The 17,485-nt window shown below is 42.7% G+C and overlaps 1 protein-coding gene across 1 annotated transcript in view; it reads right to left on the reverse strand.

Moving 5' to 3' along the window:
- Positions 1-9,921: 9,921 nt before the first annotated feature.
- LOC126176426 (uncharacterized) overlaps positions 9,922-17,485 on the reverse strand; it is a 104,877-nt gene continuing 97,313 nt past the window's right edge. The window contains exon 6 of the mRNA XM_049923583.1: positions 9,922-9,941. Coding sequence (XP_049779540.1) covers positions 9,922-9,941 — 20 coding nt within the window. The remainder of the gene's footprint in view (positions 9,942-17,485) is intronic.

Here is a 17,485-nt window from a genome sequence, read left to right on the forward strand (position 1 = left end):
TGGCCGCGCGGTTAGAGGAGCCATGCAACGGATTGCGCAGCCCATCCCGTCGGAGGTTCGAGTCCTCCCTCGGGCTTGGGTGTGTGTGTTGTTCTTAGCATAAGTTAGTTTAAGTAGTGCGTAAGTCTAGGGACCGATGACCTCAGCAGTTTGGTCCCTTAGGAATTCACACACATCCGATTTTTTTTTTTTTTTTTTTTTTTAGCTTGCTTACTTGCCATCACTCATCATAGCGCAGCTGCGGGTACAGGCAGTACGTAAATGAGAGTAAACTTGATTAGTTCACCGTTCGCTATCTTTCTCGAAAAGTTGTGAAGGATTGAATACTACAAAAAGTTACCAGTATTGTTCTATTGGTAAATTTTTTGAAATGCTGCTCAAAAATCGTGTTCTAATCGACGATCATTTGATCTTTACTAACAGTCAGCGCTAAAGGGTAAAAACTGAGGTTGGAGAATTCTATTTTCCGTGTTAAATTATCCTTTTCCAAGGGTTACAAGCAGAAAAAGTATTATGCAGTACAGACACAGGCAGCGGATCAGCCATCTTACGAATCCGTATTCATGTATCCATCAACGTGATTAGATGTGAAGTTTGGCAATCAGATTTGAATAAGTCGTATTTTATGTTTAATCCCAGTCTCTCTAGATCGATGCGAATAAAAATGACGACTTTTGTTGATATCCAACAGAATTTTCCCTACTGTTCTTTTTTTACGATTAGTTTTTTGGCTTTTAATGTTCAGTTGCAACCGAATACATTGGCGACGTGAGTTACTTTTTGTCTGGTAAACCATTTCTAGTTTTATTTCGTAACCTGTTTGATATCAGTAATCACACAAGCATATAATTTCAGATTGTTGACTGAGAATGATAGCAGCCGTGATACAATGGTCATATGAGTTGTTAAGTTTTTAATTTTTTACCATTGTCATAGTTTCCTTTCTCTTTAATTGTTTCACAGAAATGGGAAACAAATCCTTAATCTTTTCATTGCTATCATACTTCGCACAAAACTTCCAGACCAGGATTGGTGCCATTCTGCAATGCAGTATTTGTATCCGGCGACAACGGCGAGAAACTCCTGTATAAACTATATGGGATCGTGTACCACTCAGTGGCCACAACACACACTTTAATACACCACACCACACGGCAAGAGGTATATTTTCGTCTCAGCAATGATAGATCAAGTGTATGAAGTCTTCTACACTGCTTATGCAGGGGCATTATCTAATGGTCACGCCACAATGCAACAGAAACATTTTTTCCTCAGCAATGCTCCACTAATTCTTATGTGTTTGTTGTTCGTTTCTAATTATCATCGTTCTTATTAAAACAGCACTCATAGCTTTTTCCATTTTCTGTATTAATCCAATATTCCAAAGCAATGGAAATTTTACGAATAAACATTACTCGTTTTTTTAGAAAAAAGTTTTATTCAAAAACAAAAAATCGTAGCACCGGTACTGTGGTAAATGGAGATACCGTTTTTACAAGGTTATTAGTAAAAAATAAAAAAAAATACCTGCACTCAGCCTCGTGATGCCAATTGAGGAGCTACTCGACCGAATAGTAGCGGCTTCGGTCAAGAATACCATCTTACGACTGGGAGAGCAGTGTGCTGACCCCACGCCCCTCCTATCCACATCCTCCACCGAGGATGACACGGCGGTCCGATGGTCCCGGTAGGACACTCGTGGCCTGAAGACTGAGTGTTTTTTTTTTTATTGTAACCGAGACCAAACGAACACGGAAAGAATGTCAATTATTCACAACTAAAATACCGGTATCAGATTTAATCGGTCCCTTTTTTCCATCCAATGTCCACGAAATATTTATTAATTATATGGACTAACCTTCCTCGTGAATCATTGTATGCATTAGTCAAAAGTGGACCCTAATCCCTACAGTAGTTTCTGAGATAAGCCCGAGAACACAGAAAGGGATTTCAACTGATATATATGTGTAGAAGGAGACAGAAATAGATAGAGGGTTATACTAATAGAATGATAAAAGAAGATATATTTCATAAAAGCTTTTCTTACAATTTCTAGTCCGCATTATACTATATCCTCTTTGCTTCCGCCATCGACAGCTATTTTGTTATAACTGGTAGAACTGGTAAACATCAGGAATAATTTCTGCGTTAGGAATCGGGAGCCTGTAGAATTTTGCCTGCGATTCGATAAGGAGTGTATGATGGAAAAGGGTAGAGGTAAATGCTGGTATGCGCGCGTTATCAGATAGCGATTGGATAGGAATTGGGAGACAACTGGATTTTGGCCTTCGAGTTTACGTGGAGTATAGCACTTGCGAAGAAGTCTGGGGAATTTGAGAAGAGGGGGGAATTCATTCAACTTGCAGAGGATGCGTGTGGAAGTGAGGAAGCAGTTCATGGTGTTCAAGGAGCTACAAATAAAGATAATATTCTGGAATTGCAGATATCCAATATATTATGGGTCACATAACCTGTCGTAACTACTGCTCGAATGATTTCTTACAATGAATATTTGCCAGTGATTGGTCAACGTACGTCATGCCGCTAGAGATCTTGCGGTGTCTGCAACGTAGTGATGTCAGTGGCACCGCGCCACTGCTCCTGTTGGAAAGTAAACAATTCGGTCAATTATTCTGTAGTCTTCCAACATAGTGGGTCTGCACCCATGCACTGTTTTGGTTCTTTCCTAGGCTGCTGAAAGTCCATCCTACCGGCCAATCTGAGTGTGGTTTTGGGAGATTCCCCCATCCATTTGGTCATGTACTGATTCTGGTGCGGCCGGCCGGTGTCGCCGTGCGGTTCTAAGCGCGTCAGTTTGGAACCGCGTGACCGCTACGGTCGCAGGTTCGAATCCTGCCTTGGGCATGGATGTGTGTGATGTCCTTAGGTTAGTTAGGTTTAAGTAGTTCTAAGTTCTAGGGGACTGATGACCTCAGTAGTTAAGTCGCATAGTGCTCAGAGCCATTTGAACCATTTGATTCTGGTGCACACTTCAGGCAACCAACTCAAAAACTGTAGCTTTCAAAGCATATTTTGCTCGGCTGTAGTGCCAGATAATAATTAATATAGAAAATGTGAAAGTAATCCAATGAATCTATCAACGTGATCAGATGTGAAGTTTTGTGATGGGGTAGAATAAATCATTTTATATGTTTATTCCCTGTTTTTCTACTTCAATGGGAATAAAAATGACAATTTTTGTTGACGTTCAACCATAATTATCTCAATTGTTCTTTTTGCGTTTTTCTTTTTTTTTGGGGGGGGGGCTTTTAATCTTCAGCTTCAGCTTAGTACGTTGGGGAAATGATAATTGTATTTTTTTTATTGTGAACGATTTCTAGTTTCCTCTCGTAACTGGTCGGATACCTGTATTTAATCATATGAGCATATAATTTCAGATTGTTGAATGAGAATAATAGCAGCCGTGATCACGATGGCATCGAAACAGAGGATAGACAACCGCGCGACTGCTACGGTCGCAGGTTCGAATCCTGCCTCGGGCATGGATGTGTGTGATGTCCTTAGGTTAGTTAGGTTTAAGTAGTTCTAAGTTCTAGGGGACTGATGACCACAGTAGTTAAGTCCCATAGTGCTCAGAGCCATTTGAACCATTTTGAGGATAGACAGAAAATGCCGAAATACACTGTAAGGGAAATGAAAACGACGTACGACGAAGCAGTTATCCGATTGGGTCGGACATCGGTAGGTGTGATGTACATGTACAGACAAATAAGTGACTACAGCTTCAGAGAAATTGGATGATTTATCCAAGAGAAAGAGCTTCAAACTTTGAGAAAGTTAATAACGCACTGAATCACCTTTGACCCTTATGCAAGCAGGGCTGGGAATTGAGTAATAAAATTTTTGGATGTCCTCTTGACGGATAACGTGCCGAATTCTCCCCAACTGTCGCGTTAAGTCGTCAAAATCCCGAGCTGGTTGGAAGGTCTGCCCATAATGCTCCAAACGGTCTCAGCTGGGGATCTTGCTGGACAAGGTAGGGTTTGGCAATCACGAGGACATTCCATAGAAACTCTAGCTGTGTGCGTGCAGGCGTTATCTTGCTGAAATGTAAGCCCAGGATGGCTTGCTATGAAGGGCAACAAAACGAGACATGTAATATCGTCCATGTACCGCTGTGCTGTAAGGATGCCGCGGATGACAGCCAAAGGAGTCTTGCTATGAAAGGAAATGGCACTCAGACCATCATTCCTGGTTATAGGGCCGTATGGCGGCCGACGTTCAGGTTGGTATCCCACCGCTGCCAGGGGCGTCTCCACACTCGTCTCCAATGAGCTTCAGGGATCAGTTCGAAGCGGGACTCATCACTGAAAACAATTCGACTACAGTCAGCGAGATTCCAGGCCGAAGACGTGGGTCGGACAACAGTGGGATACCAATCTGATCGTCAGCCGCTATGCGGCCCGGCAACCAGTAGTGATGATCTGGGCTGTCATTTCCTACAACGATCGTGTGAAACCTAGCTCGCTCTGTTCCTCCGCGAGAGTTAGCAAGCATTAGATGCCACAAACCAGGCTGATACCGCGTTCCTTCACTCCCAGAAGGTGTTCAGCCAAGTTCTGCACTGCTGCCTTACGAAGAAAGTACGAACGTACAGAATATCAGATCCGCTGTGCGACTGGCCTGAGGAGTTTCTAGCAATTAGAACAGAGCACGTCGTTCTCAACGGAGAGAAATTTTTAGACGTAAAAGTGATTTTAATCGTAGACAGAGGGAGTGTTACAGGTCCACTATTTTTCACAATACACATAAACACAATGTCGGAATTCCATGAAGCTTTTTGCAGACGATGTATACAGAGAAGCAGCAACGCCAGAAACTTGTAACGAAATGCAGGAAGACCTGTAGAGGATCGACGCGTCGTGCTGGTATTGTCAGCTGATCCTCAGAATAAACAACTGAAACGTACTGCGCATAAATAGGCAGAAAGACCCATTATTATATGAGTGCAGAACAGTCACTGTAAGCAATCACATCCGAAAAATTCCTAGGAATATGATGTGGCCATGGAGCTATTTAAAGTGGAACTACTACATAAAACCAATCGCAAGTAAGGCAGCTGCCAGTCTGAGATTCAGTGGAAGAATCCTGGAAACGTAGTCTAACATCAAAGGAGGTACTACAGGAAGATTTCTTTCTACCAATGCTTGATTATTGCTCGTTGGTTTTGGATCGTACCAGATAGGATTCATAGAGGAACTAGAGAAAATTCAGTGAAGAGCAGTGCGCCTCACTACAGGTTCATTTAGTAAGAGCTACAGCGTCACAGAGATGCTCAGCGAACTACAGTGGTAGGCCTTGCACGAGTAGCGTTCTGCATCACGATGTAGTTTATTGTTAAACTTTCAACAACATACGTTCTTAGAAGAGTCGAACAATAATTTGCTACCTCCTACCTATACCTCCTATTTTACACGAGCGGTCACCTTAACCATTTCTGCTATACGAGCATGCTTTCCCTCTGACCCAAATTCTCAGCTTGTCGCACACTGGAAGTAGCGTCCGTACCTCTTGCGGGAATACAGGAAACGCCACGAGCAAATGAGGTAAATAGACAGGGTCGCTACTTCTTAGTGTGTGATATGCTGAGAACTTGGGCCGCCAGAAAGAGTGCTTAGATAGGCGAAACCGTTAAGGCGTCCACTCGCATAAAATGGGAATCCTTGTTCGAAACACGGTCCGGCATAAATTTTAAACTTCTGTCATTGAATTCTTTCAAAGTACAAGACACCACAAACAGACAGGGTGAGTCACTACTATTTCCACCTAGAATAACTCAGAAAGTATGATAGGAGCTGAAAAGTTTGTGGGACAAATGTTGCATGAGACAACGGGGGCCATAATATGACGTTGGTTTTTTGTTGCTAGGTGGGGTCGCTTCATACATATGAAGGTCAACTTTGTTTTCTAAATCGGATGCTGTTGTTTGGTACTTATTTTCTGATAGCAGCTATCGAGACGAATCCAATGATGAGTAACAGTAAGGTCAAAAAGGTGGCATGAACGTCTATTTACAGAATGTGTTCGAAGTGATAACCATCGGTATAAATGCAGTGCTACAATCTTCTTATCGTGGATTGATTGGCATTCCTTATCACTTCGGCACTTATCGAAGCACGTGCTCTGACAATCCTCTCTCGTATATCGTGCAAATAGTAAATATTCGCCGAATATGGCGTACCCATCTAACGTCCCATTGACATGTAAACACCATTCGACGGCTTCGCAATACGACACTAATAGGAATGGCAAGTCTAGTATCGTCGAATCAAGCGGATGTGAATGATGTATTCCTTCGAAGAACAAGTCGATTTGCTTCTCATTCACGGAGAATGCCAACGAAATTCAGTGAGAGCTAGAGACTTTTATACGCTGAAAGGTATCCTCAATGTACTCATCATACACACCGTACATTTAAATTTTTGTATGATAAATTGAGAACAACTGGATCTTTAACTCATCGGAAACATATTCGGCAAAGGAAAGTTACTAACGAGGAAACGGAAATTGGTACTCTTGCCACTGTGGTTCGAGGTCCTTGTGTTAGTTCGCGTCAAATCGCAAGGTAATCTGATATGAGCCAGAGTAGTGTTGTTCGTTTTCTAAATTGCCATAAATATCATCCTTACCTTTTCAGTCTCCACCAAGAATTAACTGGTACGGATTGTATGCGTCGCATTTAATTCTGCTGATGGGCTCACCTTCAGATTAAGAGGGATGACACATTTATTAATTTGATTTTATTTACTGACGAGGCTACATTCACGAACCATGGAAATATTACTTTGCATAATATGCATTATTGGGCAACTGAAAATCCATGTTGACTGCGTCTAGTTGCACACCAAAATCCGTGGTCGGTGAATGTATGGTGTGGGGTTCTTGAGGACAGAATTAAAAGGCCCCTATTTCATCTAAGGAAATATTAATCGTAGGAATTACACCACATTGCTGCAAGAAACATTAGATCTGTTATTGGAAGAAATACCTTTAGGAACAAGGAACAGAATGAGGTATCAACACGATGGGTGTCCGGCATATTTTTCGCTGATGGCTAGAAATAAGTTACAGAGACAAAAAAAAAAAAAAATGGCCCTGAGCACTATGGGACTTAACATCTTAGGTCATCAGTCCACAAGAACTTAGAACTACTTAAATCTAAGGACATCACACACATTCATTGGCCGAGGCAGGATTCGAACCTGCGACCGTAGCGGTCACACGATTCCAGACTGAAGCGCCTAGAACCGCACGGCCACCACGGCCGGCTTTGCAGAGATAATTCCCAAATCGTTGGATTGGGCGCGGAGGAGATGTGTCGTGGCCAGCTCTTTCGCCAGACTTGACGCTCTGGAGTTTTTCTTGTGGGGATTTGCAGAAGGCATTGTTTATAAAGACGTTCCAACTACACCTGATGATATGCGAGAGAGAGTTGTCAGAGCATGTGCTTCGAAAAGTACGATGTGATATACCGAGAGAGGTGGCGCAGTGGTTAGCACACTGGACTCGCATTCGGGAGGACGACGGTTCAATCCCGTCTCCAACCATCCTGATTTAGGTTTTCCGTGATTTCCCTAAATCGTTTCAGGCAAATGCCGGGATGGTTCCTTTGAAAGGGCACGGCCGATTTCCTTCCCAATCCTTCCCTAACCCGAACTTGCGCTCCGTCTCTAATGACCTCGTTGTCGATGGGACGTTAAACGCTAACCACCTACCTACGATGTGATAAGGAATACCACTCAATCCATGACAAGAAGACTGAAGCACTGCACTGAAGCCAATGGTCGTCACTTCGAACACATTCTGTAAATGGACGTTCATACCACCTTTTTGGCCTTATATGACTTTCAAAAATCTTACTCTTACACATCATTGGATTCGTCTCGATAGCCGCTATCAGAAAATAAGTACCAAACTACAATATTCCATTTAAAAAAAGAAAGTTGACCTTCATATGTCTGAAGCGACCACAGCTAGCAACAAAAAACCAACGTCATGTTATGGACTCCGTTGTCCCATGCAACTTTTGCCTCACAAACATTTCAGCTCCTATCAAACTTTCGGAGTTATTCTTTGTGGCAAAGTTAGTGATTCAGCATGTGTAACAATCAGTTTAGTTGTTACTATAAGTTACATCACACTGGCGAAAGTAAGAGTAGTTGTAATATAACATAATTTCGTTTCTACATCTGGCAGGAATGCAGTTAATTTTATTCAACGGAAATTCTGTACTCGAGTTTAGTTTTATAGTTAGTAATGTAATTAAGACATAATTAGTTTCTGGCTGGCCGAAGTGGCCGAGCGGTTCTAGGCGCTACAGTCTGGAACCGAGGGACCGCTACGGTCGCAGGTTCGAATCCTGCCTCGGGCATGGATGTGTGTGATGTCCTTAGGTTAGTTAGGTTTAAGTAGTTCTAAGTTCTAGGGGACTGATGACCTCAGAAGTTAAGTCCCATAGTGCTCACAGCCATTTGAACCAATTAGTTTCTGGGGTTGGATAATATATTAAAGCCACACACTGCTTGAGGTACTTGAGTGGGGTTACATAAACTAAGTTCCTTAACTAGAGCTAATGAATTGCTCTTTAGACATGACAACCTGGTCCATGAAAAAGTGCCACTCTGCGTGTGTGCTGCCTGTGACTCTAAGGTAACAGCGTTTCTATACTGAGCAGAAGGTGTCAACTAGTTTGGCGGGGAATATGCAGTCTGTTTTGGATTTTAAAACTGCGAATGGTAAACGTCTTTTCAATTTATACGTGGGAAACCATATCGTACCTACAAACTTCGTGGCTTCTTTCCTCGTTAATTTCAATCACTTGAGCACCAGTGCTTGGACATTTTGGCCTTCATTTTCTTATCTATATTTCAATACATAATTTTTACTTTAGCCGATTTTCAGTATTTTAGTTTACTTTATATATTTTTGTTTTATTTTCAGCTTCTTAGAATTACAAGTGTTAAATTTTTGTCATTCCGCCATCGAAAATCTTAAAAGTAGAAAGTTATGGACAAAATTCCTCAAGAGGAGTGCGTGCACCATAGTCATTCATGGGGGATATAGCATCACCAAACATCACATGTCCTGTCCAACATGTTATACATCGACGTAATATTATGACGGGAACCCGCGTCCTCAGCCGCTAATTCCATGTGAGATCAAACATCACAGATGTCATCGGCCTTATTAAACATGCTTTACTCCGTCATGATTCAGTGATAGCAATTGAAATCACCTTTAGATTGGCGTGCCTCATCAGTCGGCTAGTGTCACCGATGGTAACCACACTGAGACAATCTGTAAGTTCATTGTCAACGTCAGTGCTCCTATCGAAGCAATAAAATAGTTGGCTCTAGATCAGAAAAGTAATTCTCCTCGCTCAAAAGTTTAGTTATTGTAGTAAATACCATTTCTTTATATTTAACTGAAGTAACTGGATAATTTCCCGATTAAAAAATTTTCCGTTCTTGCACCACACATGAGACTACGCACTTGCCAGTTTAATCATTATCCAGTTGCACTATGACTGTGTCTTTCATAGCTTTATTTGCTTTTCTTATTTCTTACTGAGTCGTTGCTTCCTTTAAAAGATTTTTTTTCTATCTTTCCCACTTGTAGCGTTACACTGCCATCAGAACACTGAATCAACACGACTTCATTGAACACTAATTCAATACATATTTCCACTGACTCTGTGTGTGTAATTTACACTGTGTTTGCAGCTAATCCGAAAGAATTACATCTTCCTCTTACCAGTCTCCGTTGTAGTTTTGACTATTTATTTTAGCGTCCGTTCATTACCACACAACATTTCGTCCTGCTTTACAGATAACTGGGAAGTAATTCGTAAATACCTTTCCAGAATTTCGAGTAAAATGCTGTACTTACTATTGCCCACCATCACAGTATTTGGATGTGACCTGCAACAAAGAGAAAATACATCAGTGGCTAATTCATGAGAAGCGAGGGGATCGCTTTGCTGGCACCATGCTACAGGAAGCTAAAGCAGACTTTTTATCGATACAGTAAGTTTGCCACAGTAAATCGTTTTATTCTTTCCTTACTTAACTGTTTCGTTCCTCCTCCCTCATTTCTTTGGTTCTCTTTTTCAGAATTTTTATTTCCGGTTTTCTTTCTTTCATCATCGTTTGTTTTAATGTGACTGTCACATGTGTTAACTAGTATCTAACTTCGTTTCTCCGTTTTAACAGGATTTAGTGTTTTATCCATCCTCAGCAACTATTTTTGTATGTAACGAGGTAATAAACAACCAGATATGTGTAACTTCTGAAGAAGGGCGAAACCGGCAAAGAAACTAATTTTTTTATGCAACTGGTTGCTGATTATTTCGTTTAACAGAATTAATGTACTGTAGAACTGCGAGGACCAGAAACGATGCCCCTTGTCTGTTGTCAGCTCTGACATCAATTAGCTCCGAAATGGCAGTTGTGAATTCATTACTCTACCTTGCTCATCTGAGGCCCTGCTTGGTCAGATTTTTTAAATTGTTATTTCCACCTACAATCAGTACGTGTGATTTATTGATGAAAAAATCACGTCTCCATCACAGTTCTCTCAACTTCTACCTAATATCAGGAAATCTACGTACGGCTATGGACATACTAGCTCAGCGTCCGCTGCTTCGCTCGCGTTTGTGCAGTAATTACAACAAAAATAATTTGATAACCGTATATTAGGGCTACTGGAAAATTAATGTGTCAAAAAGCCGTTCCTTTTTGTATGCACTTATGACAAAGCTGATTTGTTGTGGTGACTGTAAGTAGCTTTCTTTGATGTCGTTCACAAATTGCAACACTTGCTAAACTTTTCGCCTTAATTAAGGCCATAAAAGCATCGTCTTTTCCGAATGTATTTCTGACGAAAAAGCGATTCTGGCAGCTGGAGTCGGAGTCCTTCGTTAATCCTGCCTTCTTGTGGTGATATTTCCATGCTGTTTATTTCTAACCGAGACGTCAAACACCAGTTTTCGTAGACTTGGCTTCAGAAATGCTTTCATAATAAAATATTTTTATAAAGTTTCTCATCCTCTGTTTTAACCCCTTAGGTGTTTCATTTCACATTTTTTTTTTTAATTTCCAACCGAAATGTCAAATACCAATTTTCATAGCTTTAATAATTTTTTCGTAGTTCTTTAATAATTATTTACCTTTAAAATATCATCACTATTTTAGCTTCTTAGGGGTAGCATTTCAAAAAATTGCTTCTTAAACGATGCGTATTGTATAAGATCAACACACTCTCCAAATTTCAATTTCTATTCTTAGTTGTTTGGGCTAGGTGATGGTGAGTCAGTAAATCCATCAGGCAATTTCTTTTCATATACAGAGATTTATATTAAGCTCACCGGGCAAAATATTAGTGACCTCAGTACAAGAGAACTCTGTTCGTTTTGGACGGCTGTAGGTAGTGTACTTATGGTAGAAGGCCGTCATGTTACTATCAACTGCTAACGTGTCATGACATTAAAGTTGCCTGCATGGTAATGCTGGTAAGATGTACCCTCCGTTAATCAGTGTACGATGCTTTTCGGAGTATTTATGCAGACGTAGACTTAGCTGTGTCTACAGATTGTATGAAACCGGCACAGTAAGATGTGGGGACGTGGAAGAACGACAGAAACAAGCTATCGCGTTTGCACGTGTCCATGGTTCAAATGGCTCTGAGCACCATGGGACTTAACATCTGAGGTCATCAGTCCCCTAGACTTAGAACTACTTAAAACAAAGGACATCACACACATCCATGCCCGAGGCAGGATTCGAACTTGCGACCGTAGCAGCAGCGCGGTTCCGGACTGAAGCGCCTAGAACCGCTCGGCCACAACAGCCGGCCATGTGTCCATGACCACAGCGTAAACAAAATTGCCCAATATGAAAGAGCATTAACGTGGACTGTCCAAGTTGTCTATTACGACTGGTTTACCTCCCACAGCCATGAAAGAGGGCGTAAGAGTAGTAGTTGGAAAAAATTTCCTAATCGACAGAGACCAGAGAAGAGTGTCATACCTGCCAATGACAACGGTTTCGAAACATATCGCAATTGTAAGGTAGATCTGTTTAGAAGCTGTATTGGTGACATCGGCGAATCCATCCCGTTTGTTTTAGTTTCAGAACGAGCACAGCAAAGGAACTGCATGCAATGAGCTTTTGGTGACAGGTACCTCACAAAAGGTCAGTGGTCACACATGCACATAACTTACGTACTGTCCAGTCACATTATCGTGACCACCTGTAGAAAGCCTGAATAACCACTTTTTGCAGCGTGGAAAGCTGCGAGATGTGCAGGAAGAGAGTCAGTGAAGTTCTCGAAAGTACCAAAAGTGATGTAGAGCCTTGCCCACTCCAGCGCCGTGGCCAGCTGCACTCTGTTTGTCGAATTAGGATCCATGTCAGTCGAGATGATCGCACAGATTTACGATTCGCTTTAACTCCGGAGGATCAGAGGCGTACCGTAAACTCATCTTGGTGCTCTTCGAACCACGCACGTGCATTGCAAGCTGTGTGATAAGTTGCATTGACCTACTGGCAGATGCCATAGTGCCACGGAAAACCAGACTGCGTATTGGGGTGGACATGATCCCCGAGGATAGATGCACGCTTGTGTTGATCTATTGTGCCTTCCAGAATGACGAGATCACACACGGAATGCCAGGAAAACATTCCCCAGACCATAACGCTTCCTCCTCCAGCCTGGGGCCTTTACTTTCAAACGTTTCACGCAGCACGCGCCAACAACCATCTGTCCGATGGAGCATAAAACGTGATTCATGTGAAAAAAAAAACACTTGGCGTCACTCAGTGGACGTCCACAAGCGGTAGGCAAATTCCAGCCTTCATCGCCTATGAACAGCAGTTAGCATGGATGCATGAAGCAGACGACTGCTGCTGAGAACCACACACTGCAATGTTCGTTGAACGGTCGTTGAGAAGACACTCTTAGTAGCCCCTGGTTCATCTGGAGGGTCAACTGCTTAACTGTTGCCCGTCTGTTCGCCCGCACACATCTCTGCAGCCCTCGTTCGTCCTTGTCATCTATGTCCAGTGGTGAACAACTGTTGCCTCGGCGCTGGTTTCTTGTAGCTCCATTTTGCCATGCACGGCGTACTTTAACTATGGCGGCATGCGAACAGTTTCTGAACTTAGCCGTTTCCGAACTGCTTCCACCCTTGGCCCAAAATCCAATGATCATGCCCCTTTGGACGTCAGATAAATCGTCCCCTTTTCGCATTACGACAACGACTGTACTGTTTCCCGCGTCCTCCCGACACGCTTTACGTAGCCTCCATTACTAGTGCTGCCACCTGCCGTCTGTGAGTGGCTATTGCACGTTGACGTCGAACACAGGTGGAAATCACATTAATGAGACTGGACCGTACACATCTTCAGTTGGCCTCAGAAAGAAAGTTGAGAGCGGATGGTTGGGGAAACGAAGAATGGTGCGACGAATTGCGATTTTGCCTCTATTCTACAGACGAAAAGCGTCGAGTGCTATGACGACCCAATTAGATGTTAAACAGCAGCGCATGGAGGGTGTAGTTAGGGCCCCAGTTGGCTGATGGGTTTTGGGAACGTATTTGTACCATAACTTGGGCCCACTCATTCGGGTTACCGTGAAAATGAGCCCGAATGCTTTTTTTTTTCGCAACATACTCGGTGACTGTTGCCCTTTCTTCAGTATACACAGTGTGTCCCCGTTGCGGTAGGATTGGTTCAAATGGCTCTGAGCACTATGGGACTTAACATCTGAGGTCATCAGTCCCCTAGACATAACTACTAACTAGCCTAAGGACATCACACACATCCATGCCCGAGGCAGGATTCGAACCTGAGACCGTAGCAGCAGCGCGGTTCCGGGCTGAAGCGCCTAGAACCAATCGGTCACAACGACCGGCCGTTAGGATTGCGGGTGTGAAATTCCAAACTGCAATGCTATGTCATGGCGAGTTGTGGAGTTACGATCATTGAAGTTTCAACAGCATCGCTGCAGCAGACGTCCTGGTCGCTGGAAGTACTCGTAAGAAAATGGCGATGGAGCAGTGAGACAGCAGCGAGTTTTGGGTTAAGTTTTGCGTTTGTGGGCGAGAATTCGCCGAATTTAACCCAAATACCGAGTGGCAGGTTCCTGGTCGCCCTCTACGACAACATCCCAGCACATAGAGAGAATATCGTGCGCGAGTTTTTCGCCAGCAAACGGATCACAGTCCTGGATCACCGACCGTATTCGTCGGATTTGGCCCCAACCGACTTCTGCTTGTTCCCCAAACTGAAGATGCCAATGAAAGGACACCTCTACAACGCAGTACTAAATGCAATTCCAAAATAGCACTACAGTGACTATTTCAAAACACTTTTAGAACGATTTGAGCCGTGTATTGGTTAAGAGGGAACTATTTTGAATAAATACAGTGGTCCTAACGGAACTGGGAACACTGTGTATTCCTGGCGAGTACGCTGATGACACATACCCGCCTTCTAGGATGACAGTAGATCTGTCTACCGGGTTGCACACATACGTTCCTCAGTCACCCTTCCGCACCTCGGCTGGCTCACTAAGTCATCCGATCCTTAATCCCATAGAAAATGTCTGGGACTGTTTGGTAATGCACGTATAACGTAGCAATCAACATCCCAGAAATTTGGTAGCTCAACGTAACCAATCGCCAATGACGGGGTTCAGGTGTACGTCGGAAGCCACCTTTACTAAAGAAACTGGCGCAGCTGAAGGAGGGGAGTTGCTGGCACAACCTCGGAAGTGTCAAATCCGTTGATTTGATTGCTACAGCGGTGAGGTATTTCAGATGGTACTATTTTCTTTTTTAAATGGGTGTGGTGACAGCACTTGTGAAAGGCATATTGGGTTGCATCATCTAAAAGTCTTTGTTAGGGCTGGATTTGATAATAAATAATATCTAACGTTTCTGTTTGTTATTCAGATCTCAGTATCACCTCATTAAGAAAAAAAAAGACTCTAGTCCGTCTAAATCCCCGACTACTGTTGAACAATAATTATTAATAAATTGCATAGATGAATTACACCATTGCGTATAGTGTGTATACCAAATTTATTGCAAGGACATGAATTTTATAACGGGTAGCCGATGTAGAAAAAAAAAAAGAAAGAAAACGTGACGCTCAGGCTTTCTCGCTGCTATTGATTAATAGTGTGCACCCGGATGTTCGGTCGGATTGTTGTCGACATTTTATGCACGATGTTTCGACGACCAACTCAACCATATTCTTCAGGTGCTGCGAGGTTTGTTGTTATGTGCACTCGATGCCTCGGCTCCCAATCAGCAGCAACTCCAGAAGGAAGCTTCGTCGGCCGTGGAATCATTGTGCATAAAATGTTAACAGCAATTTGGCAGAACACCCGAAAGCACACTATCAAATTAAAAATGTCATTTCAACTTATCTTGTGGCGTCAGTGTCCAGGGGCAGCCCAGTTTCATTCAGATACTTCAAAAAATGAGATCCCAGTTTGCTGTGAAATGACTGAAATACTTTTCTGAGCGCACCACATTTTTACAAAAAATGGTTCAGATAGCTCTGAGCACTATGGGACTTAACATCTGAGGTCATCAGTCCCCTAGAACTTAGAACTACTTAAACCTAACTAACCGAAGGACATCTACACATCCACGGCCGAGGCAGGATTCGAACCTGCAACCGTAGCGGTCGCGCGGTTCCAGACTGAAGCGCCTAGAGCCGCTCGTCCACTCCGGCCGGCCATATTTTTTCATCAAACCTTGCTGCCACATGTACAAAGTCTGCAACTCTTTTCATAAAAACTTGCCAAAATCTTGAAATATTTAATATAAAACTTTGCTTGTAACAAGTCCATTACAGTGTCAACACATTCCATAATTTAAATACAGCTCATAGCAACTCTCTCTGCCACTCTTGGCGCCAACATACTACCAAAGTCAATATTGTATTAAAGATAACTTTCAAAGATGTGATACTGATATTAAAATTTAATGTGCGATAACAGCTTTTTGACACATTAAGAAGTAGAGACTCATGAATTATTGCAGAATATGATTTCTATTAATATTTATAATTATTGTTTTAATTAATTCTGTTTCAACTGAAGTTAAGAATCTCTCGATATCTAACCTTTCCGAAGTTAACATTATCATGTCTTCTGAGTGCATATGAAGTGTTCAAATAAACTTCAACCACGACCATGATATGCTAATAACTAAAATAACACGGATACAACGAGCTTCCCTGCAAAGATACGCGCGAATTTACATATAACATACCGATAATTCCAATTACGAAAATGGGTATCAATGGATGGAGTAAATCTTATTAGGCATCAATCTAGGGTAGTTACAACTTGCAGCTCTGAACGATACGACATCAATTAAGACATATCCACGGGAGTAGTGGATTTGGTACTGCTGCGAGCTCGAGTACATGAGAAAATAAACATAGATAGTATTCAACAGAACATAGATATTAGTATCATTGCAAAACCACCACCATTTGCTGCTCTTATGTTAAAGGGTTACCCAATAAGAACTGATACCGTTAGTACACGGCTATAGCAAACCATGAACACATAGAAAACCACATTTCTTTAAATATGTTACTTACCACTGTTTTTGTGGGAGGTGATCTCTGTTAGGAGACGTTCCCATGTAATGCAATGAGACAGACTATCAGGAATTTACCGTCAGACGAAGCACCCCACAGGCGTCCTACACCGAGACCTTCATCCCATCACCCTGGAAAGTGCCAGGAACACTCCACGGATATGAGGGTAATCGCGTGTTTCCCCGTCTCGCCCTACCTCTGCCCTTAGTATCCGCTCCAACAAGTCTCTGTGAAGCATGGTCAGCAGTTCAGAGGCTATGGATGGTACCTCAGCGGTTTCGGTGTGTAACGGAGACCTTGTCACTTCAGGTAGTCACAGTCATGATAGCGAAGTCGGGTACTAGAAGCTACTAGACTTGGACAGAATAGGAGAACCACTACTTATACATCCAAGAAACAGAGGATGAGATACATCCTGCACGACAACATCCTGAACGAGGGCTCTCTAGTTCTGAATCGGCCGTTCGATGACAGTCAACTTCGGGCCACGAATGCTTTGTGTCTGGCGGCTGCCTAACAGTACAGTGCCTGTGTGTAACATAGCCATTATGAAGGGATTGTCGTGCCGTGCCCAAGTGGGTAACAGTATGTGTAGTGGCAGAATCATAGCACCACGGCACTTGTGGCTATCCTTGTGTTGTGCTTCGCAAGACGAACTTTGCTACCTCCGCCCCTCGTAACCACCTGCAAGCTCGATGAGGACGTCGTGAACAAACTATAGCAACAGGCTACAATTCTAGACGCAAATGTGCTGTATACCACACTAATCCAACACAGACTAGCACGTTTGTCAATACTTATCGCACACTATCGCTGTGATTGCATTTATTCGAAGTGTGAAG

The sequence above is a fragment of the Schistocerca cancellata genome, chromosome 3 (genome assembly GCF_023864275.1).
Source record: "Schistocerca cancellata isolate TAMUIC-IGC-003103 chromosome 3, iqSchCanc2.1, whole genome shotgun sequence".
NCBI classification, from domain to species: Eukaryota; Metazoa; Arthropoda; class Insecta; order Orthoptera; family Acrididae; genus Schistocerca; species Schistocerca cancellata.